The 24,700-nt window shown below is 40.0% G+C and overlaps 1 protein-coding gene across 23 annotated transcripts in view; it reads left to right on the top strand.

The window, feature by feature from the left end:
- Tcf12 (transcription factor 12) overlaps positions 1–24,398 on the top strand; it is a 311,137-nt gene extending 286,739 nt beyond the window's left edge. For 16 of the 23 annotated variants that reach the window (XM_006243350.4, XM_006243348.4, XM_017595483.3 and 13 more), the window contains 5 exons: positions 8,646–8,760; positions 8,962–9,124; positions 11,037–11,269; positions 18,928–19,081; positions 22,086–24,398. In XM_006243350.4, coding sequence (XP_006243412.1) covers positions 8,646–8,760; positions 8,962–9,124; positions 11,037–11,269; positions 18,928–19,070 — 654 coding nt within the window. In that variant the 3' untranslated portion in view covers positions 19,071–19,081; positions 22,086–24,398. 23 annotated transcript variants of the gene reach the window in all.
- The last annotated feature ends 302 nt before the right edge of the window (positions 24,399–24,700 follow it).

Genomic DNA, 24,700 nt, shown 5'->3' with positions numbered 1-24,700 from the left:
AATTACTGTGAAGTGGAATCTCGGGGTTGTTTTGATTTGCATTTCCCTGATGACTAAGGATGTTGAAGATTTCTTTAGATGCCTCTCAGCCTTTCTATATTCCTCAGTTGAGAATTTTTTTTGTTTAGCTCTATGCCCCATTTTTAATAGGATTATTTGATTCTCTGGAGTCTAACTTCTTGAGTTCTTTGTATATATTGGATATTAGCCTTCTATCAGATGTAGGATTGGTAAAGATCTTTCCCTAATCTGTCGGTTGCCATTTTGTCCTAATGACAGTGTCCTTTACCTTACAGAAGCTTTGCAATTTTATGAGGTCCCGTTTGTTGATTCTTGATCTTAGAGCATAAGCCATTGGTGTTCTGTTCAGGAAGTTTTTCCCTGTGCCCATGTGTTCTAGCCTCTTACCCACTTTCTCTTCTCTTATTTTCAGTGTATCTGGTTTTATGTAGAGGTCTTTGATCCACTTGTACTTAAGCTTTGTACAAGGAGATAAGAATGGGTCAATTTGCATTCTTGTACATGCTGACCTCCAGTTGAACCAACACCAGCACCATTCGTTGAAAATGCTATCTTTTTTCCATTGGATGGTTTTAGCTCCTTTGTCAAAGATCAAGTGAACATAGGTGTGTGTGTTCATTTTTGGGTCTTCAATTCTATTCCACTGATCTCCCTGCCTGTCTCTGTACCAATACCATACAGTTTTTTATCACTATTGCTCTGTAATACTGCTTGAGGTCAGGGATGGTGATTCCCCCAGAAGTTCTTACATTCTTGTATCTCAGATTGGTCTTGTTGACAGCATTTGCAATTTGTATTTCTCCCCTCTTAAACATTTTCTTATCTTGCTATTAATAAGACACTTACTTTGTAGCCCCTGCTGGCCTAGAATTCACAAAGGTCTGTCTGCATCTGCCTCCCAATGCAGAGATGTTCTAATGAGGAAAAGCCTCATAGTAGTCTACAAAGAGGTATCTTCTAAAGAGTAGTGTGAACCTTGGCTCTTTGAGAACACCATCCAGGCCATAGTAGTTAAGCCCAAGCTGTTGCTCGGTGCGTATCAAGATTTTGTCAGTTCTTACTATCTTTAGAGGGCACAGGACTGCTAAATAAATTGCCACACAGTGTCTAACTTCTCTACCTTATATGCAATCAGCAGTGCTTAAATTGTAGATGAGATCATACATTGCTATAAGGCTTATACTCAGAAAGTATCTGACACAGTCTGACCCCTTTGGTGAGCCAGTGCTCATCTCTTATCCTCCCAAGGTCAGCTTGTGAGCTGTGAGTCAGAGTTAAGACCAAAGGATGGAGTAGGTGGGTGGTCATAGGAAGACACAGCCTTGCTCCTCATGTACTCGGGACCCACCTTGTCCTCACAAGATGTTTGATTTAAAGACACATTTTTGTGTCTGTTTCATTCAGCTTCAAGAACCTCTTTTTATTGTCCTTCATGACTGTATTTTCTAATTGTGAAAAGAAAAACTGATTTCAGGTACTAAAACTACTTCTATACTTTTCTTTAACATTAGTTAATATTTGTGTTTGATGTTTGTAAAATGACCAAAGAAGTAATCAGTTTTACTGTAGGATTTATAAAATAATCTTTCTTAAAAACATTTTGCTTTTTATCACTACATTTATAACTTAGAGTAGTTATCCTGATAGACAGGTATCTTCAGAAACTCACCAGACCTTTAAATATTATTTTGTTTGTGCAGCGGGTTCATTCTAAGAACATTACTATAGGTGAGCATCCCAACTGTAGGTTTAAATATGATGCTGCTCTCTTACTAACATTTGGGAAAAGTTAATCTTACATTGACTGTGAAGGGAAAGAAAGGAATGATAGCTGTCTTCAGCTTTGCATACTGTGTGATCTCTGCCACAGTACTTGCCTCTGTGTAAAAATGAGGATTGATTCTTGGGCACGCTTGATGGAAAATACTCCCATATGGAGCCCCGCATGCATCCCTACAACTCAATTCTGACATTGTAAAATAAAGCAGCCTTAAGACAATATTAACACAACTAAATTCTAGTATCATTACTACAGAAATAAGCTCTTTATTTAAAAAAAGAAAGAAAGAAAGAAAGATTTATCCATGGGCCTACTGTGTCAGTTCCTTACTTTGATCATAAATTGCCTTATCAGTATAAAATAGGGGTAGGCATAGTTTGGTTTGGGAGTTTGGGTTTTCTTTTTGGTTCTTGTTTTCCTTTTTCTTAATTTTTTTTTCCCACTGTTTGAGACAAGGTCTCAACTATGTAGTCTTGGCTGGCCGGGAATTCACTATGTAGACTGGACTGGCACTGGCCTTGAACTCAGAGATCATGCCTCTGCCTCCCAAGTGCTGGAATTAAAGATAAATGCCACCACAGTCAGCTGTTTTAAAAAATAAAACTACTCTGGGTATTTTAAGATGAGCCAAGATGCACTGAAATGGAAGAAAAGTTGATGACATAAATGAAAACAACTAGCAGAGCATAGACGGAGACAGACCAGCCTGTATCACAAAGTGAGTCTGCAGCTCAGAAAGGTGATAGCAGCACCTCAGCCTTTCAAGCAGGTAGGTCAGTGAGCAAGATCACTGTTAGTATAAAGTTTGTATGCATTATTTAAATAAACTAAAGTCCCTCTTGGTCTGTGTGAGGGAGAACAGACACACCTTTAATCCCAGGAGTCAGAGTCAAGTAGATCTCTTGAGTTCAAGGCCAGCCTGGCATAGATAGAGCAAGTTTCAGGTAAAGAAAAGCTTAGGTCCGGGCATGGTGGTCCATGCCTTTAATCCCAGCACTCAAGAGACAAGCATACAGGCCTCTGAGTCCTAGTCCGTTAGTCAGTTCTGGTCATTCAATTGAGGTCAGTGCAGTGGAGTAGAGTCAGTCAGTTCTGTTGAATCTGGGAGCTAAGAGTCCTTGGAGCAGAGTTCAGAGACAATTTTTATAGGAACAGTTTTACAGAGACAAGTTAGACACAGGTAAAGACAAAACGAGCCAGAAGATTAGAACAGATTGCTAAATTGTTAGTTTGAGGCCAAGCAGAACAATTCAGTAGAAGCTGGAAGAAATCAGATTGAATCAGTCGGTTTGGAAAGGAATTTAGGCCAGAACAGCTAAGTTGAACCAGCTAGTTAGAGTTCAAAAAGAACCAGAAAGGGTGAGTTTATTCGGTAGTAAACTTCCTAGATAACATCAGGTGAATAAAAGTTACTTTTACAAGAATTAAAGAAGTTTAGTCACAAAGGGCTTTTAACATTTTAACTATGTAATAAACATAAAAATCAAATTATCTGAGAGATTAATTATATTTTTTAAAAGAGCTGTGAATGAGCTCCCTCTTGTTTAAAGAATTGGGATAGCCTTCAGATAATCTTTTTAATGTTTGCTTTTAATTTTAAAATTATTTTCATTTACTTAATTTACTACTCTCTATTTATATTTTTTATTTCTCCATACCTGCCTAAACCAAATATAAAACATGAGTCTGTCTTAAGCACATTAGTGAGATTTATACTTCGTTTTAAAATAGGGTTTAGAAATACTGAAATATTGGAATTTAGTTTTAGTTTTACTTTCATTTATTTAATCTAAGAATTAACCACTAACAAGAAGAATTTAAACAAAAACTTTTAAAAAACAAAAAAAGTGGAATTGTTGGTTTTATTTGGAAATGGTAGAGAGGCTTCAGCAGGGTATACTGCTTATAGTGTGAATGTAGATACCTGTGCCCGTCCAGGTAGCATCCTGCAAGTGTCTCTGTCTTTCACAAAACATGTCCGTCAGACAGTGAGTTCATCTGCAGACAAACCAGGCAAGATTGAGGTCATTGTGTTTAGTTTGATGCCACTCGGAAAAATTACTGAGATTAACAAGGTGGCATCTGTTGCTAGACAGTAAAATCCTGAAGAACTGAGTTCAATTCCCTAAACCCACATAAAAATGAAAGGAGGGAAATGGCATAACAAAGTTGTCTTCAGACCTTCAAATATATACTGTGGTGTGCAGTAATAAGAAACAACATTTTTTTAAATTCTTAAGAGGTCTTTATTAATACTACAAAATGAATTCTTACCATGGGTCTCTTTCATTGTTACAAGACCTGTGGAAATCTAATACAGACTTTTTCTTAATTACTTTTTGATATCCCTTGAGGGGTTTGATGTCAAGGAGATGGAATAATATTTTATTCTTAGTTGTCTTGGCCTTTTGTCAACTTAACTAAACTAAAATAAAAATCTTTGTGTGGGGCAAGTTAGCTGCACATGTTTGCACATTCATTTTGTGTGTGTGTGTGTGTGTGTCTGTGTCTGTGTCTGTGTCTGTGTCTGTCAAAGGACAACTTTGGGGTCAGTTAGTTGGTTTTGGTTTTTAAGACAGGGTTTTCCTATATAGCCTTGTCTGCCCTAGAACTCACTCTGTGGACTAGGCTGGTCTGGAACTCCAAAGACTCACCTGTCTCTGCCTCCCAAATGCTGGAATTAAAGCAGTGCATCACCGTGCCTGGCTTTCTTAATCATGACCTTTTGTTTTAGACAGGTCTTTCATTGGTGTGAAACTTCACCATATAGGTCTCTTTATCAGTAGAGTTATATGTATATATTGCCACAATCAGCTTCCTATGTGTATTCTAGAGTTCTAACCTCAGGTCTCCACATTTGCAAGGCCAAGTGAGCAATCTTTTCAGCCCTTCTAACTTTAAATATTCTTATATTTTCTTTTGAGCAGGAGTTAATTCTAGTGTGGGTTTCCATATTATAGGAATTATGTGTCTGGGTTTCAACTGAATAAAAGAATCATACTTATAACTACCCCCTCCCACTGTTTCAGTTCTTTTTTTCCCTAAATGGAAACCTGTAAATTTTTTATTTTCATTAAGTTCACTTTTAAATAATTTTTAAGAATTTAGATATTGTTTTTAAATTTAAAAGTACCTTGAATTTTTTGAAAATAATAGAGGTTATACACTTAAGGAAATATAAGGATTAAGGAAACAACAAAACCAGAAGTATCTTTTTAAACAGTGTATATATAAAAATCTTTAATCAGCCTATAAATAACAGCTAAATTAAAACAATCAACAAATAGTACAAATGAACAATTTATTAGAACAGAATCAGAGAACTTTATATTAAGAAGGTTGAAGGTCGGGGCTGGGGATTTAGCTCAGTGGTAGAGCACTTACCTAGGAAGCGCAAGGCCCTGGGTTCGGTCCCCAGCTCCGAAAAAAAGAACCAAAAAAAAAAAAAAAAGAAGGTTGAAGTCTGTTCTTTAATTCATCAACTAATTAGATTTAACATTTTTCTATTGAGTACTAAAGTCACTGGCCAGATTAAATGAAAAGAAGTCTGTTGTAAGTTATTCCACAGAAGTCAGGCTGTAAACCTATTGTGAAGGTTCAGCATGCAAGACTAAGTCATTTAGTGGGTTGGGTCTTTTAATCTGAAATGAGGTTCTTATAGGAATTGAAGTTTAGAACATAGCAGGCCTACAGTTTTGCCTTCCTGCTATTCCTCCAACATTAGCAGCCTGTCAGCTGTATGCTAACAAGTTAACAATTAAAATAGTCCTATCTGCCTGGCCCACAGGCTCTGGGTGCAGACAAAGAACTGTTTATACACCTGTTGTTCATGTGGACAGCCATGTCAATGTGAAGCCACAGATTAAAGGAAGGATGTTGGAGCCAGGGTGGGCAAGGGTTAAAGAGAACTATAAAAGCTGTGGAAGTCGAATTCTTCAGAAAATATACGAGGGCCATTTGCAAAGGGAATCAAGTTACCTAGAAAAAGTTTCTGCTGGCTGCATTAACATGAGAAATGCCTGACTTCAAGTGTCCTACTAGTCTGAGTCCATTTTTTAAATGTTTATATTTTTATTACATATGCCAATTAAAATTTTTTGGAGACCAGTAATGTGAGTTCCTGTAAGAAGTTATTTGGACTGTTCCATTGAGGCTAGCTTTATACTCCCATTCCTTCCTTATTTTCCTTAAGGCAAGGTAATGACCCTTTGCTGTGAAGTCTTTTCTCAGGAAGGAAAGGGTCAGTAGAATACACTTTTATTATTTAAGGTGCTGAAAGGGTTTTTGTTTTGTTTTAATGGTACTATTAAAATAAAAGGAAATGGGAGTTCAGCAGATACATTGTCTCTGAACAGAATTCAGTGGTTACTGCTCATCCTGGGTTTCTCTTGTTTAATTCAAAGTGATATTTAAAGTTTATAAAGTTATAAGGCCATTTCCTTTGTTTTCATTGTAATTTATAATATTAGTTAAAAACAGTTATCAGGGCTGGAGAGATTGCTCAGTGGTTAAGACCACTGGCTGCTCTTCCAGAGGTCATGAGTTCAGTTCCCAGCAACCACATGGTGGCTCACAGCTATCTGTAATTGGATCTAATACACTCTTCCTGGTGTGTCAGTGACAGCATGCTTATATACATAAAATAAATAAATAAATCTTTTTAAAAAGATTTTAAAAATTAAGTTATCTCTTACCAAAATTCTAAGAAGTTTTAGTGTATAAAACATGCAGAAAGGGGGTTGGGGATTTAGCTCAGTGGTAGAGCGCTTGCCTAGGAAGCGCAAGGCCCTGGGTTCGGTCCCCAGCTCTGAAAAAAAAGAACCAAAAAAAAAAAAAAAAAAAAAAAACCACATGCAGAAAGTCCAGCTTCTGCTTTATTTCACAGAGGTTGCGTAAGCTACAATTCCTCTGTAGTATTTCACCTTTAAAATAGGCCCATGCTTCAAATTAGCATCTATATATTGTATTTGGCTCATAACTCTGCAAAATGGGATTTCTTTATTCTTTATTTGGGGGTGGAGGTTGGGGTAGGGGGCAGAAGTTAACATTGGACATCTTACTGCCTGGCTTATATATATTAAGGCAGGGTCTCTCACTCGGACTCAAGCCTGGCCAACCCAGCTGCTCTGGCTAGCTGTCTTACTCTGGGGACCTCTAGCCTCTGTCTTCCTTACCCTGAGACTACAAGCTGCTGCCATACCACCACCACCACCACCACCCCCAGCCTTGTGTGGGTGCTGGGGATCTAAACACCCAAGTCCTCAGGCCTTGGTGGCAAGAACTTCCACCCTGAGCCACCTCATCAGCCCCTAGAGTAGGATTTCCAAGTGGCCTTCCTTTCCTCTTAGGCCACTCGGTAGTCAGTATGAAGAAGACACTAGTAAGTGTTAAGGACAGACTTGACCAGGATGTCTTTACGACAGTCACATGACAAAATTGAAAGTTTCTCCTTTAATAGCCTTTCTCCACCGACTAAGGTTTTTCTGGAGTCTTTAATGGGGACAGAGGACCTGTCCAACATTTTCAAAGGTGGGAAGAGGTTGAAAGTCTGCATCATTGCTGTGGCCTTCAATGCTTTAATGTATGATTCCAATGCATGGTGAAATTTACATGTTGGGGGAGGGGCAGTTCAGTCTTGAATATCCAAGGGTAGTGTTGGCAGAGTAATTCTCAGTGGAGACTAATCCTCAGATAATTTTGATAGTAGCTGTGCAGTACATTAAAGATAAGGATAAAGAACAAGAATTCCTTTAGAAGTGTGGTCGATAGCTGCCTAATACATTCTAATCAGACCCATTGCCAAATAGCCTGAAACTCTGCCTTAGGTTCTTTTATTTAGCTTACAGGAAAACAAAGGATGAACCCATGTATCAGGGTAAAATCCAGTCATAAGAGATAAAAACTACACTAATTACTTGAGGTAGTCGATGCTTGACAACTTGTTAAAGCTGAAAGATCTTTGGGAAAACAGTAGTTTTATTTAATCCAGGAATTAACTGTTTAACTGAAGCTTAATATTCTAGTTGACAAGTCTGCTACTGTTCTAGGAAAAAGCTTTATTTGTAACATGTTTCTCCTAAAATAGTGCAGTATCTAATGATTGGTGTTTGTGTGTGCTTTACTTTCTCATTTGGGTCAGCTACAGCTTGGGTTAAGTTTGTTTGAAGCTTAAGAATAGATATGGGAATTTCATTGTCCAGGGATGCAAAGCCTTGGTTTGCTTTAGGCTTGCCTTGCAGGCCAGAGGGAGGGAAGATAAGCTGCTGTATATATGGGGAGATGTAGTTAGATGAATACCATTAGTATTCATGCAGGACTAGTTCACTCAGCACAGGAACAGGTTTGCACAGGAGCAGGTTTCCAAGTCTGTGGGGCTCTCCAGTGCCGAGGCTTGTTATTCTCTCTGGTAGCTTGTTTGAAGCCCTCTGGTGGTATTGTAGCTAGAGTGTGGGATTTACGAGCAGCCCTTTGGCTCTTCCTAACTACACTCTATGGAATACAAATTTTGAAACTTATTTTTGGATTCAAATATTTTACTACTATCAAATATTTTGAAATGTTCACCGAAATTCAGAAAAAGTAACACCCCAAAAAAAGAGTTGTTAAATTTAGATTAATACTACTCTATAAATTCCTGTATAAGACTTATACAAAACAAAATGAAGTAGTGCATGCCTGTAATCCTGGCTATTCAGAAGTAATCCTAGCTATTCAGAAGACTGAGGCAGGAGAGTCACTTGAATTAAGGATTTCAGGATCAGACCGCCAGCTGGCCTACCACAATAAAATAAAATAAAATAAAAATTGGCCACTGTTGATTTCTTTCTGATTATTTTCACTTTAGGTCGGAACTCATCGGGAAGATTCGGTCAGTCTCAATGGCAATCATTCGGTCCTGTCTAGTACTGTTGCTGCCTCAAACACAGAACTGAACCATAAAACACCAGAAAGTTTCAGAGGTGACTGTTTTGTCATTTTTGACCACTAGTTTCTGACAAGTTCTTTCTGGCTCTGCATAATGGACTTTCTCTTGCCTCCAGAAGGTTTCATACAGCATAAACCTGAGGGGCATTTACCCTCTACTCTAGAAAGCTTTGAGTCATCTTGATTGAAACATGAATCTAGTCTTAGGTTTTATGTTTCCTTTGCCTCTTTGGTAGGTGGTGTACAAAATCAGTCTGGAAGTGTTGTTCCAACAGAAATCAAGACTGAAAACAAAGAAAAAGATGAAAACCTTCATGAACCTCCTTCATCAGATGACATGAAATCAGATGATGAGTCCTCCCAGAAAGACATCAAAGTCTCATCTAGAGGCAGAACAAGGTATGTGTTAGTGTCCAGCCCTTAGATCTCATGTGTTTTCCCAGAAGAAGAAAAGGCTTAAGACACACATTGGTAATAACCAGCTACATTCTAGGTGCTAGCCTGCGGTGGTTTGTTGTTTTGTTTCTAATCTACATTTACCCATTCCATCTTCACATCTCTTTGTGCCTTCATATAAAAAAGAACCGCCTATTGTTTCTTAGTTGCTCATAGTTTATAAAAAAGACAATGAAAGGACAGGTTAAACTGATATGTTGCATGTCTACCAGTAAATATTTGCTCTGTTAAAGAACTAAGTATATGGCAAAATCTAGAGTGGTCCATGCAAGCACCAGCCTGTTGCTTATTACGTGTTATTAGAGGTTACCATATGCTTGTGTTTCGTTCCTCTGTGGCTGGGTCTGCTTTACACTGGCAGAACTGAGTAGTTGCCACTGTTACCATTTGTCTCACAAAACAGGAACTATTTACCTTTTGGTCCTTCATAGAGATTTGCTACTCTCTGATTTGAGCAGTAATTTGAGAAAAATATAGAAAAGAAAGTATTCCAAATAAAGTGATACTCTTAGGAAGAGTTTTCTAGAAATTGAACTTGATTTTTTTTCCAGGCATGAATTTAGTCCCATTAATACATTAGTTTCTAATTTGTGTATCTTCCTTCAGACTTTTTGTTTTAGTTTTACACTAAAATTAAGTAATTTTGTTTGTGCACACTCATCTGTAGTATTGTTCTTCAGACATTGTAACTGGACTGTTCTTGATATCATGATCCCCCTGCCTCAATCTCCAAGTGCTGGGATTACAGACATGATCAGCCAAGTCCAGCGTGACTTAGTGTATTTTCAGTGCCTCCTGTTTTATGGTATATGAGTCATTTATCAATGATGTATCTATCATATACAGCCATTGATATTTAGAACACCCATTTTGTGTGCTAGATTATAAGGTAATGAGACGCAACGATAGAACTAACAATCCATCCATGACCCTTTCTTCCAGTTACACACCTAACAAAGAACTTCTTTGCTTTGACATTCTCATAGCTTTCAAAGCCTAAGTGTCTCTCTTGAGAAAAACGAATCTTGGCAGTGCTATGGTTTTAGTATGCATTTTACTCACATGAAGAATGTAAATGAGAAAGTAAATTCAGTCAGGGAATTCTGAGACCACTTCTTCTAGGCAACCTAATTCATGGTTTTATTATTCTGAACAAATTTTAACAGATAATTTGCATCCCTCTCTGCATGTCCATTAGAAATCAACAGACTTCCACTGTAAAGGGCCAGAACAGACTCTTACAGTTTTATGGGCCACATTGTCTCTTTGACAGCTATTCAGTTCTACTGTTGTAGTACCCGATAGCCAGGCTGTCCTTCAAAAGGATGTTTTTATTCCAATTCCCCCTGTTTTCTTTTTCCATCATCATAGTTACCTATGTTTTGAGACCCTCTGTGTCTTGTCATCTCTCCCTGGTGTAATAGGTAGCTGCCCGAGTGTTTCTAAGCAGGCACACTGTGCCAGTGCTCCAGCACGCAGTACGTTTGAGTCAGTGGGGCTGCTATTGCTCTTCTGAGTCTGTAGAGTAAGGGTGGAACTTGTGTTGAACTAGTCCTGGTGTTGCTGATCTTGGATCCAGTCTGAATGTAGTAGAATTTAGTTTTGTTTCTTATTCACAAATAATTTGCTTTCTTGGTAAAAATATGTGATGAAAATGTATATATGTGGGACAGTTTAACTAAATGACTATTCAGGTACATTGAAGAAAGGAAAGGAATATCCAGTCACATTAAGTACAGCTGTTGCTCCTGTCTAGTAGGGATTATAATTTCTGTTCCACCATTATAATTTATAATTTGGCACAAGCAGCATATCTATAGAGAAGCTCATAAACACTGTTGCTGCTCTTTTCCAGCAGTACCAATGAAGATGAGGATCTGAATCCAGAACAGAAAATCGAAAGGGAGAAGGAAAGGCGGATGGCTAACAATGCCAGAGAGCGCTTGCGTGTGCGGGATATCAATGAGGCATTCAAGGAGCTCGGCCGAATGTGTCAGCTTCATTTGAAGAGTGAGAAACCACAGACAAAACTTCTCATTCTTCATCAAGCCGTGGCAGTCATCCTTAGTCTAGAACAGCAAGTCAGAGGTAAGTCAGTCCAGCAGAGACAGGCAAACGTTTGTTAACTGTGCTTTGCTTAGGCAAGTCGTGCGACAGGTCTCCGAATATGTCTCTGCCATCGGAATCCAACTCTCCCTGTAGTTCTGAGACTTGGTATCTACAGATTTAGAGCTTCCCACAAGCCTGTAGAGACCAGTCCTGGGAAATGTGGCAAAGAACAAACAGCATTAGCCTCCCGGAAACTTGGAGCCTATCTGCTCCTGTGGCCTCAGTGTCTGTCCTCACTGTTGAGTTTACTTGCCTAGACCTGCCCTCCTCGCGCACTGCCGAATTCCCTCCTCCTTCCTCCATCGGTTGTTCCCATGTGCTTTATCCTGAATTCTATAAATGCTGCTGGTTAGCAGCACATCTGTGACCTTTACACCCGTGTCAGGAGGTCTCAGGGCCGCTTTACTGATCTCTATTAGAAATTCCATGAACTTCTTGGATATGTTTAGTTTGAAAGAGCTCACACTATTGACTGAGACAACTGTCCTACTTACTACTTCATAAAGTCCAATGGGATCCTGAAAATCTTTAAACTTTATAGCTTAGTGTGCATTTGTCTCAACACCTCTTCTCTGCTGGGCAGTTACCAGATAGTGGAAACTTCTGCCCTTGAGCTTCCACCCTCTAGATATGTTTTATCTGCAGCCTTTTTGCAAGGAATTTAAAAATGTGGCTTTGGGCTACAAGTCTCCATTTTTGTTTGTGAGCACTCTCCTGTTTGTATTAGATATCTAAATGCTTGTACTGGGTAGACAGAGTAGGCAAGTGCCTGAAAGCTACACCATTACCATTAGCTGGAAATTCATTTCTCTGTCCATCCAGCACATTTGACATATAGGGGTGGCACACGGTCATCCTGCTCCTACAGGCAGGTGTGTTCTCGAGAGTCTTGTTCAGAACTCTAAACATGAGTGATAGAGAAGATGGTCCATGACAGATTACAGCCTCCTCTGATACACACAGGCTGGAACAGGGACGTTGTTCTGCCTTCACCAACCATTCTCAGGCCATTCATACATACCCCTCTGGAACTGTGTCTGAATGGACATTTGACCCCACTCTGAAGACAGCGGGGCCCCTGTGAGGAAGTCCTGGGTATATTCTTCTCCTTTCAGCCTATCTTTCGTGCCCCTTTGATTTCACCAGCACTTCACTGTTAACACCACCTTCTCTATCTGCTTAGAAGTCTGAGTGATCAGCAAAGGTGCCAGAACGCATTCCTGTGTAACACCTTTTCATTTCTGCCATGCATTAGAGCTAGAAGACAGGGTTGGATTTTTAAAACTTTTGAGAGTGGAGATACCTAGCCTCAAATGTAAGCCATTAAAATGAAAAATGTTTCATTACTTGAAAAATGTCTCACTCACAGGTGGACCTTGTTCATTTGCAACTTTGCAGGACTTTGCAGCAGTCCTCTGCAGGCACTAAGAGCAGAAAAACCAACTCTTAGAGGATATCCAGGCTTGTCCAGATACTTACTAGCCTACCTCATAACTAACGTGTTATGAGTATAGTTCTGACTTTTTCACGTGTTATGAGCTGTCTAAGTCTAAGGAATTCTTCACTGATGAGAGAGACAGACATGAGTGAACTTCAGACACACTGAACTCCAACTGTCCTAAAGATTGCTTTGATCCCAGGAAGGCCTTTTCTTCCATTTTCAGACTATTAAGCATGAAATCCATCTTTTATCTTTTTTTTTTCTCCATTAATTGTTCTACTTTATAGCCTGATCAGGGTCCCCCTTCCTTCCTCTCCTCCTCCACCTTACTCCCTTCTCCCCATTCCCCTTCCCCTACTCCAGAGAAGAAGAGGCCTTCTGTGGGTACTCACCCACCCACCCACCTAGGTACGTTAAGTCACAGTAGGCCTGAGCTCATCCTCTCCCACTGAGGCCAGACAAGGCAGCCCAGCTAGGATAAAGGGATCCAGAGGCCTACAACAGAGTCAGACAGCCCCCTCTCCAATTGTTAGGGGAGCTACTTGAAGAACAAGCTGCACGTGTAAGGGGCCTAAGTCCAACATGCATACTTATTGTTTGGTAGTTTAGTCTCAGAGCCCTCATGAGCCCAGGTTAGTTTACTTTGTAGGTCTTCTTGTGGTATCCCTGACCACTTCAGCTCCCTCATTCCTTCCACTCTTCCACAAGACTCTTGAGCTCCACCTCATTTAGCTGTTTCCGGCAGCTGTTGGATGAAACAAACCTCTCAGAAGACAGTCATGCTAGGCTCCTGTCTACAAGCATAACAAAATATCATTAATTGTGTCAGGGGTTGACAGAGCCTTTATCTTACAACTCCTTGAAACGCATTCAGATGCCCTCTGCCCCATATCTCATCAGCTCCCAGTGCCAGTATCTAATCCTTGGCAGTGTCTTCTAAACTTAGTGCAGTTGTCTTTGCCTAGACTGTATCTACAGCAGTTAGGATGTTTGATAACATGTCCATTTAAGAACACCTGCAGTCACTGGTAAAACCATTCTGGAAATCAGTCTGGAGGTTCCTCAGAAAATTGGACATTGAACTGCCTGATGATCCAGCTATACCTCTCTTGGGCATATACCCAAAAGATGCCTCAACATATAAAAGAGACACGTGCTCCACTATGTTCATCGCAGCCTTATTTATAATAGCCAGAAGCTGGAAAGAACCCAGATGCCCTTCAACAGAGGAATGGATACAGAAAATGTGGTACATCTACACAATGGAATATTACTCAGCTATCAAAAACAACGAGTTTATGAAATTCGTAGGCAAATGGTTGGAACTGGAAAATATCATCCTGAGTGAGCTAACCCAATCACAGAAAGACATACATGGTATGCACTCATTGATAAGTGGCTATTAGCCCAAATGCTTGAATTACCCTAGATCCCTAGAACAAACGAAACTCAAGACGGATGATCAAAATGTGAATGCTTCACTCCTTCTTTAAATGAGGAAAAAGAATACCCTTGGCAGGGAAGGGAGAGGCAAAGATTAAAACAGAGACTGAAGGAACACCCATTCAGAGCCTGCCCCACATGTGGCCCATACATATACAGCCACCCAATTAGACAAGATGGATGAAGCAAAGAAGTGCAGACCGACAGGAGCCGGATGAAGATCGCTCCTGAGAGACACAGCCAGAATACAGCAAATATAGAGGCGAATGCCAGCAGCAAACCACTGAACTGAGAATAGGTCCCCTATTGAAGGAATCAGAGAAAGAACTGGAAGAGCTTGAAGGGGCTCGAGACCCCAAAAGTACAACAATGCCAAGCAACCAGAGCTTCCAGGGACTAAGCCACTACCTAAAGACTATACATGGACTGACCCTGGACTCTGACCCCATAGGTAGCAATGAATATCCTAGTAAGAGCACCAGTGGAAGGGGAAGCCCTGGGTCCTGCTAAGACTGAACCCACAGTGAACTAGTCTATGGGGGGAGGGCGGCAATGGGGGGAGGGTTGGGAGGGGAACACCCACAAGGAAGGGGAGGGGGGAGGGGGATGTTTGCCCGGAAACCGGGAAAGGGAATAACACTCGAAATGTATATAAGAAATACTCAAGTTAATAAAAAAAAAAAAAAAAAAAAGAACACCTGCAGTCCTGAGCCAGCAGTTTCTGTAAAAACATACTTTGTTTACCTGGCTTAGTATCTGACCAACCCCAACCTTGAGCCTCCTAGCAGTCCTAGGGCTAGCAGTCATCCTGGGGTTCTCCAGATCACTTTTTGTGCTTTGTTATTCATTGTACAAAACCCCATCTGATCTCTGCCCTTGCCTTTTAAGCATTTCCATTGTCACAATGATGGCCATTTCTCTTCCTAGCAAATTTTATTGTGGCCCTCAAGTTTGTATTCTCATCTTACACAAATTCTGTGAGGTTATCAAACACTTCTTCCTCCCAAACTCATTCACACATCAGCTCATTCAGCTCTCCGTTTTGGATCAGAGTGGAGGAAAATGCAGAGTGGTGGTTCTTAGGTCTAGCAGACACCAGAATCATCTGAGGTCTTCTTTCAAACATGTGTCCAGATCCCAAACCCAGGATATCGATTTTCAAGATGATCCAACATGGCAGATAGTGTACTGATAATGCTTCACTCTTTCCTTTACCCATTAAAATGAATTAAAATGGTATTAATGCAAAAAGACAGAAGGACAAAAATAAGCATAGGGTGGAAAGTCGGTAACAGACAAGCTTATTTCTAAGGCTCACACACATGTGTCTCAAGATTAGCATTTAACATTAAGCTAAAAAGAATGGTTTAAAGGTGACCTGACCATAGGTAGAACCAGCAGGACGGCTTAACTGTTAAAAAACAAGAGCTACAAACGAGAGCCTGACAACTGGAGTTTGATCCCTGAAGGGCACCACCATGGTGGAAGGAGAAAACCAACTCCTGTAAGGGACACACGTACACACCTGTATGTACATACACAATGAATAAATATTTTTAAGACCTGAGGATAAAGAACATCATCATGAGATTTTAACACACTAGGTTTAGAAGATTATCCCTAAAACTTCTAGGGACAAAACTTAAGTCATCTAGAAACAAAGAAACAGGATTCCAGTGATATCAACTTGGGACATTTTTAGATTCTTGAGACAGTAGAGGAATGCCTTCACCACCTGCCGCCATGTATATCTCAGAAAGCATTTGGATCATAGACTTGCCAATAGGCACACACACAGGAAGAACACAGCTGTGGGACCCAGGAAAGCTCATGCATAGGCAAGTCAGTTATGGAACACCATGTCAGCTTACTGGCCTAGAGGGTGCTTACCTATGGGTAAAGAGCTTCAGGGAAAGAACATGAAACTCATGAGTAATACAATGTATTTGAGGGTTTATGAAAACATACTGATAAGCATTTTTGTTGGTATGTTACAACATTGAGGAACAGTATTAAAAATGGAGGAAAAAAGGGGTTGGGGATTTAGCTCAGTGGTAGAGCACAAGGCCGTGGGTCCGGTCCCCAGCTCCGGAAAAAAAAAAAAAAAAAAATGGAGGAAAAAAAGAAGTCAGCTGTTAACTAGAAGAACAGCTATATGAGGGAACTATCACTGAAATTCTTGTCTCAGCATGTATTTCCATGGAGTCATAATAGCCTAGATAATTTGCTTTGCCATAGTAATGTAAAGGAGTGACTATTGAATTAGCCAAAAATTCAGTAGATAAAACTCTTGATGAAAATACAGGAATCTGGTTCCACTTAGATTTGTAACAGACCTTCCTGGCTATGTAACACATTGGCCAGAGCTACTCATCACATCAAGGATATAAGAGAGTAGCATAGGCCTTTGGAGCTGCTGCTGCTGCTGCTGCTATCAAAACTGTGGACACTTTAAGTAGAGTCTGCTAGAATAGTCTCTTTTTTCCAGTCCTAACTATTCTTTGTCTGACTCTCAGAGTCTACAAGATCTTGCCTAACATGTCAAGCTGGAGGCTCTGGTTCTTCTCAGCTATTACATTATACCCCTTAGGTCTTATTATGAAAAGAGTCATACTTAGCTCAGAGCAGTGGTCCACTAGAAGAGAAATAAAAACCCGTTCCCTTTGAAAACCTTCAAGACTCACTTTGTTGACATTCTGATTTACCCTTAGTCTCTGGTCCTGGACCACTGTCTCAACAATTCCATGATACCTCTCAAAAGACAAACTCTTCCTCTTAGAGACAGTTTCCTGTTGAAAAAGCAGCACTTGGGTTATGTGTGCATCTGAGTGCATGAGCGTGCATGAGACCGTGAGTTCATCCCAGAACTACAAAAAGGGAAAGAAAGTCATTGTTGTCTTTTAAAGATTTATTGTGAATTATGTATATGGGTATGTGCATGTGAGTGCCGATGCCCAGGGAGGCCAGAGACGTTGGATCCCCATGAGTTACTGGTGGTTGTAAGCCACTCTGTAAGAATGGTGTGTGCTCCTAACCACTTAGCCCTCCTTCCAGCCTCATGCTGATATTTTTCATCTAGATGACAAACGTACCATTTGTACTTACTAGGAATCCTTAGTAAGTAAAGAGTAAAGTATTTCTCTTCTTTCATTAATTCTCCTCATAATCGTATAGGTTTTATGCATTTTCCCTAAATGTCAGGGTCTTAGAGAAGCAGAGTATAAACTGATACTGTATCATTCTGTGTCAGTTGTAATTCATAGAGTCAACTGAGTTTACCATAATAAACCCTTTTCTCTAAGATGTGAGCACTATAATGTATACATTCAAATACACTTACCTTCCTTAGGGGAAACATTAACAAAGAGAGCTGTGCTATGAGCATTGAGTCAAGCACCCATTTCTAGAAAATAAGACATTTTAAAAATGCAATATCTTCTGGGCTTAGTGGTACATATCTTTAATCCAAGCACCTAGGAGGCAGAGACAAGCAGATCTCTTGAGTTTGAGGCCAGCCTGGTCTACATAGTAAGTTCTAGGGCAGCCAGGCTACAAAGTGAGTCCCTATCTCAGAAAAAACAATGCAATTTCTATGAATATTATATTTATTACAGATTAGTTCTAAATGGTCTCTTTATAAATTGATGTGTGTGGCACTTGACCTCCTATAGCATAGGCTTATAACAGAAACAAAATATACCTATGCTGACTTTTCCATTTCTAAAGATATATTAATGTTTTATATATATATATGGGTCTTTGTCTGTATTTACATCTACACACCAGAAGATGACATCAGAGCACGTGTGTCTGCAATTATAGACAATTTTGAGCCATCATGTGGGTGTTGAGGTTTGAACTCTGAGTCTTAAGGAGATCGACGAGTGTTTTTATTACTCTGCTAACTCTCCACCCCCACCTTTTCACTTCTTATGGTAGTTCCTGTTCATATGACTTCTCAGAGACATACATGTACATCACACATCACATCTTGGCTGTCTTCTATAAGAAGTTTTAGTGCCTTCCTTGTTATACCACAACCACAGAAAGAACTCTGTCATCTTGTTCTATGTTGTTAAAAAAAAAAAGGCATAGATATCTTGCTTATAACAGTTTTTTTACATAATTTTTGTTTCTATTATAAGCATATGCTATATCAGAATAGGAAAGGAAGAAATGCCATAGTCATCTGCCTCCCTTGTATCATGTGTTTTCTACAAAGGAATAGTTTTCTGAACTGGTAAATTTGAGGTACAGCACAGATATCTTTCTAGGTACAAGTTGGGTATCAGGCCTTTATATCAATTCAGTATACTCTGTCATACCATGACGCTAAGGAGAACTTGATTGATTGACAAATAATAGCACTTGCCTAGATTAACATGTTAATTTCAAACAAGTTAAACCCTAAGAGACTAAATAATAATTAAAAAATAGAGAAAATACAAAGTAGTTACCAAGAATTCTGGCATCTCATTTAATACTACAAGTTTTAGTATGAGCATAGCAGGGCTGCTTCTGTAAATTAGATTAATATAAAAATGAAGTTAGAGCTTGATCATCCTCACAGAAAGAACAACAGCAATTCGTTGCGTGTAAGACCTTAAGAAGATAAGAAGTTAGAGGCTAGCCTGGGTAACAGACACCAGTCAGGCCTAGAGATTCAATCTCATTGCCACTTGCCTGACCCTCCAGCCCTAGTCCCTTGGTTTGCCTTCTTTCATAATGAACCAGTTCTCTCCTTCTGCTATAGAGAGGAACCTCAACCCCAAAGCAGCCTGCCTTAAGAGAAGAGAAGAAGAAAAGGTCTCTGCTGCGTCAGCAGAGCCGCCCACCACGTTGCCAGGAACCCATCCTGGGCTTAGTGAGACAACCAACCCTATGGGTCATCTGTAAACATCAGCCAGGTGAGTGTGGGTCTGGGAAGGAAGTGCAAGGATATTACTTCATTTTAACCATTTACAGTGGTCAGAGTTCAGACCAGCGCTCTCTGGCAGGCCCTGGTGATTGTAAAAGTCAGGAATAATTGGTTAAAGTTATATAATTTGGAATACAATGATCTATGGGCCTTCCTGTTGTCTTATCAAAGCCAGTACCATTTTAGACCACATTACTATTTAAATCACTTCATTAGCATAAAGAAGTACCAGGTCTGAGTCAGCCTGTGTGCTCATGCTCCAAGAAGAGGACATCACAGTAACTCCTTTCTCAAATCGCCCCTGCTCCCACCCTCGCTCCACATTCTCTGGTCACAAGTACTGGGCTCAACTCTTCTCTATAAGACTTTTATTGTACACAAGGATCACCTGGATCCTTGAATTGAGATACGTGTGAAATGCAGTGCTCTTCTGAGTGAGTTGAACACACTCTGGTACCCACTGATGGATGAGTGCAAAGGTGTGAGGTGATAATCCCAAAGTAGCCCTTTCCCTGCTGGAGTTTTCCTTACAAAGGCTTAGTTGCAAAGTTAATGTTTTAGAAGCTGATCAGTGTGAACTATAATTAAATATTTTAAACTAGCATTTTAGCTAGCAGCATGGACCAAGAGTAGAACTGGTGATTTTATTTTTTGGAATGTTGGAGTTTTTTAGACAGGGCTATCCTATGTAATGCTCTCTGGCCCAGTAGACCAGGCTGCCCTTGAACTCACAGAGATCTACCTACTTCTACCTCCCAAGGCTGGGATTGAGGGCATATGCTACCACTCCCAACCATAACTTCATTTTTATAACCTGTCTTAAGCATTATATAGTTATTTTCTTATATTTTTCAGCAGATTCAAAATAGTAGAGGCAAATGGATGGAAGCAGGAACAATACCAAATGTAGTTTCTCATTTTGAGGTACAAATCTGGAATTTGATAGAATAGTAGCTCTTTTATGTCAGATTTGGTTTATGCCACCACTGCTAGGATCAAATTAGACTGCAGTGAAAAGGGAGAACAGGAAGAAAGGTCAGTATTCAGGTAGTCATTTCTCACTGTAACAGCAGCTTCCTGGGTGGAGCTCTAAACCACTGTCCCACAAACATCTGCAGTCATCCTGTAGTCAGAGTCCTCAGGCAAGAGCTGCTGAATTCACACTCTAAAAGGCAAGCCACTGCCCTGTATTCTACAGAAAACAGAATCTAGGCAAGTAACAGATCCATCTTATAAATAAATGTTGGTGTCTTTAGATTAAAAACACACCACTGTTTCTCAGGGCAGAGGTGACTTTTTAAGTTGATAGATCTAGAAGAGCAGTAGTGAGAAACAACTTCATACAAAGCTCAAGTGCTACGTTTCCTTTCAACCGTGAAAAGAACTTACAGTCAGCATCACTCTGGACTCAGAACCTGTCTTACTTCCTATCTACTGTCATTCTCTCTTAGTTACTTCCAGATCTTTACATGTTGCACTGCCTGCTGTGTTGGGATCTCTAGCCTTATCTTTCTGTATAATGTGGAAATATTCTTACTGAAGGGCCCAGGAGATGTCTCAGTGGTTGTAAATGCTTGCCATGCAAACTTGACAGCCTGAGTTCAATCCCCAGTATGCACACGATGGAAGGAAAAACCTACTCCTTGAGGCTGTCTTTAGACCACCACAGACATGCAGTGGCAAATGTGCTTCTGCACTTGCACTAATAGTAATAATAATTTAGGGAACATACAAAAAATGTTCTAACAATTCGCCACCAATGTAAAACCAAGTAGCTTTTAATAGTTTTCTATCCCCAAGAGTATCACTGTTATCAAACAGTATTGACTATCATCTGATAAGGAAGTGAAAGTATGATTTTTCCTAAACTGTCCACTATAAGGGGTTGTAATGGCATTTTTCAGGGTTGTTTATATATACATTGTAATGGGAACATATGAATGTATAAAGTTTTAATTAATAAGATAATTTCTTAAATTCTTTTTTTTCTTCACCCTGATACAGGTTTTCTCTGTGCAGCCCTAACTATCCTATAACTTGCTCTGTAGACCAGGCTGGTCTCAAACTCACAGAGATCTACCTGCCTCTGGAGTATGGGGATTAAACATGCATCATCACTGCCCATCTATTTCTTAAATTCTTTAGATAATACTTAGTGAGAACCTACCATGGACCAGTAGCTGAGACTTACTAACTCTCTGTTGAGACGAAATGAATATAAATCATTAGTCTAACATGGTGGACCGGCCACAGCAGTGAGAATGCTGTGATCACACAGCTGAGCAGTCAGTGGGTAGACTCTAAGGTCAGGGATTGCCAGCTCACCTGCTCCCACAGGGAAGTTTGCATAATCGGCTGGCTAAGCTGATGTATAAAGCCTTAATCAGAAGGTTCCCTATACACACAGTAAAATTCTTGCAATCACAGACTAGTCCCTTTCCTTGGAAGTTTCACTTTCTGCAATTCCAGTTACTTAGAGCCAACAGTAATCCATTAACAGTTTGCAATGAAGGCTGGACTTGGTGGCACATCCCTTTAATCTCAGCACTCTGAGGCAGATGCAGGGATTATGAGATCTAAATTAGCCTGGTCTTCATAGCAAATTCCAAGCCAGCCAAAGATACATAACGAGACCCTGTCTCAAAAAGAAAATTTAGATTTATAATGTTACGGGCTCTGTTTTATTGTTTATTGTTGCCATATTTTACTATGCCCAACTTTATCCTGAGCATTTATGTATAGGAAAAAAATCATAGTACAAGTAAGATACCGTGCACAGTTTCAGGCATTCAGTGAGGATCTTGGGCCATAGTCCCTCAGCTCAGGAGGGACTTCTGATATCTTAAAGGTTCTTGAGTAAGTCACTTGAACTAACTTAGCACAAACCTAAGTATAATGAACAATAACTAGGATTTGGAGAGGTGTGTTGTTTTTAACTATTGCTATATTTAATAATTAAATATAGTAACTGTCCTCTTCTCTCCCTGACACAGTTCCAGAGTCATCAGTAGGCTAGATAGAAGGTGACCTCTCCTCATAAAGATTTGGACAACTCAGATTATCTGAAGACACAAACCTGGCAGGAGGGAGAAGAAAAAGCAAAACACTTGAAACAAGAAACTCATATGTAATCCTATGATCAAAGCAACTGGTCAACACTTCCATCAGAAGTGAGGATAGGAAGCTCATCAGAGAACGTCGGCCCGTGAGGTGTTTGCAGCGTATCATTCTGCTGTAAGCAATGTGTCGCTTCTGCACAATCAGAGACTGTCTCATCTCTCCACTCACCGTGGAAGTTGCCTTGTGCCTAAACTGAATTGACAAATGCATTGTAACTACAAATTTTATTTATTGATATGGAACTGTGAGGTCTACATATAAAGGGAAAAGTTCATGTGGGAAGCTGATGTACACTCAGCTGATGCCAGCATTGTTAAAGCTGTTCACAGAGCAGTGGCAACCATTGGCCCTTAGCATTCCCGGCATACCTGTTAGTGTCTTAAAAAGGAAGGGAGTCCTTTGTTGCCCTCTCCGACCTTCGCCATATGAATAGTGTTTTCCATGAAATAGGAAACTATTACTTGGTATAGCATTTCTCTCTTGTTTTTTTTCACTCATTTTTATTTTCTCTTTGTGGGTGTTATGTTTGATCTGAGTCTGCATAGTTTATGGTCACAGTCCAGAACCCTCCTTACAGCCCTGTGTGCTTTGTTCATGTCCCTGAAGTGATAAGCAGGCACCGTCTGTGACCATAGCCTAGCTAAGATTTTTGAAAGGGGAAGTTTTTGTTCCCTGGATTTGCCCCCAAATAAACATTGCTTTATTTCTAATAATCACTAAGACTTTTCAGGCTTCTAGGTTTCATAGTAAAGCTATAATAGCAAGAAGTGTAACTTACAAAGGAGAGTCTACTTTTTAGGAATTGCTTTGTTCCGAGCAGTAAGTACTACACAATATAGTACTTGTAAAGTGTTAGCTGTTAAGTAAGCACAAAATGCATTCAATACAATACAAAGATGACTTTTCGTGGTGAGCGTAAGAAAACCCGGTAGTCACCGGGACAGGCAGTGTGATGAGTGCACTCAACCACTCTGAGGCTAATTACCTATGGAATCCAAGAGCAATGGTCACATTTCCTTATTCTAGCTTTACTTCTCTGTCCTTTGAGTGGCTGGTCAGTGTGGGGTAGGGTAGGAGGGTGACTTAATCACCTACAACCACCTGCCCCCGCCCCACGAAGAGCCAGATTAGCACCGAGCTGTCCCTGTCAGTCCATCTAGCATTGTGCATTAGGGCACCCTCCGTCTCTCTCTAATCCTTTACAGTTGTTTTTAAGACACAGTAATCACTTTAAACTTCCATGAACTCTGTCTTCCACCACAGCAGCCCTGGGAGAGGAAAACATGCTGAGCACAATGGTCTTGGCTAAGTTACTCCTTAGAGCCAACATCAGTGGCAATCCGCACACAGAAGAAAAATCCCAGACCGTTCTGTAACTTACAGACACCGGAGAATTTGAAAGAACAAAAACCATTAAGACAGCACTTCAGATTCTCATCAGGACTATTTCTAACAAGTCAGTTTTTGGTGAACGTAGTGGACTTAATCTGTATATGTTCTCCAGTTACATCAGACTTTCTCTGTGGCCTTGTTCTTCATTTCAGTGTTAATCAGCTAAAACAGAATTGTTGCTATGACGTGGGAGTGAACATAAGCCACTGCCTGGCCTTTTTTTTTCTTCAGAGCTTGTTGTCTTTTTCGCTATGTTAGACTTTGCAGAATGCCCAGAAGCTTTCCTTCATAAAATAGAAAGAAAAAACATTTGGCTTATTTTTCACTGTAGCTAGTCTTTTATACAATAATCTTGTAAGAAAATTTCTTGAATTCTAAATATTACTCTTTCTAGATTTTTGAAATCAAAAGTTTTCAGTAAAAAGTTTCTTACTTTATTTTATTATATTAGGTAGTTAAAGAAAATGTAGGGTTATTTACCATAACCTGTTCATTAATATCAGAAATTTACAATAGCATTTTAAGAGCATAGTAGGTTCTAGCATACCGTGTAGTTCCTATGGAGTATTGTGAGAGCGAATTGTTGGAGATGGGCTGCTTTTCATCTCGTTCTCCAGTTTCCATTGTTGGTTTATTGCAGATTTGTATCCTGTGTCAAATTCAAGGTATTATTGATAAACCTTTTCAACCAGCAGCAAGAAGTTCAAATTTTTTTTTCTGTCGCTGTAACAGAAAACACAGTTATGTATATAACATTTATGTAGCAATAAATGTGCCATCCTTTTTTTAACATAGTAAACTAGTGAGTTTTTTACACTCCTGTTTCCCACGGAATAATGTAATTTGTTTTCTTTTCTCTATCTCCTTCCTCCCAGAAAGGCTGGAACTGCTTTTCCTGTCCACACTAACTGTGCTTCATGGGTGACCCTGCAGGACAGATGGGGCTCGGTGAGCTAAGATGACCCACCCGGGCCCACAGCTCTCCTCTTGCCCCCTCTACTGATACTTGGGCCCACATAGCTCTCCTCTTGCCCCTCTACTGATACTGGGGCCCACATAGCTCTCCTCTTGCCCCTCTACTGATACTGGGGCCCAC

Source organism: Rattus norvegicus, chromosome 8, assembly GCF_036323735.1.
Source record: "Rattus norvegicus strain BN/NHsdMcwi chromosome 8, GRCr8, whole genome shotgun sequence".
NCBI classification, from domain to species: Eukaryota; Metazoa; Chordata; class Mammalia; order Rodentia; family Muridae; genus Rattus; species Rattus norvegicus.
This window is presented reverse-complemented; position numbering and strand designations above follow the sequence as displayed.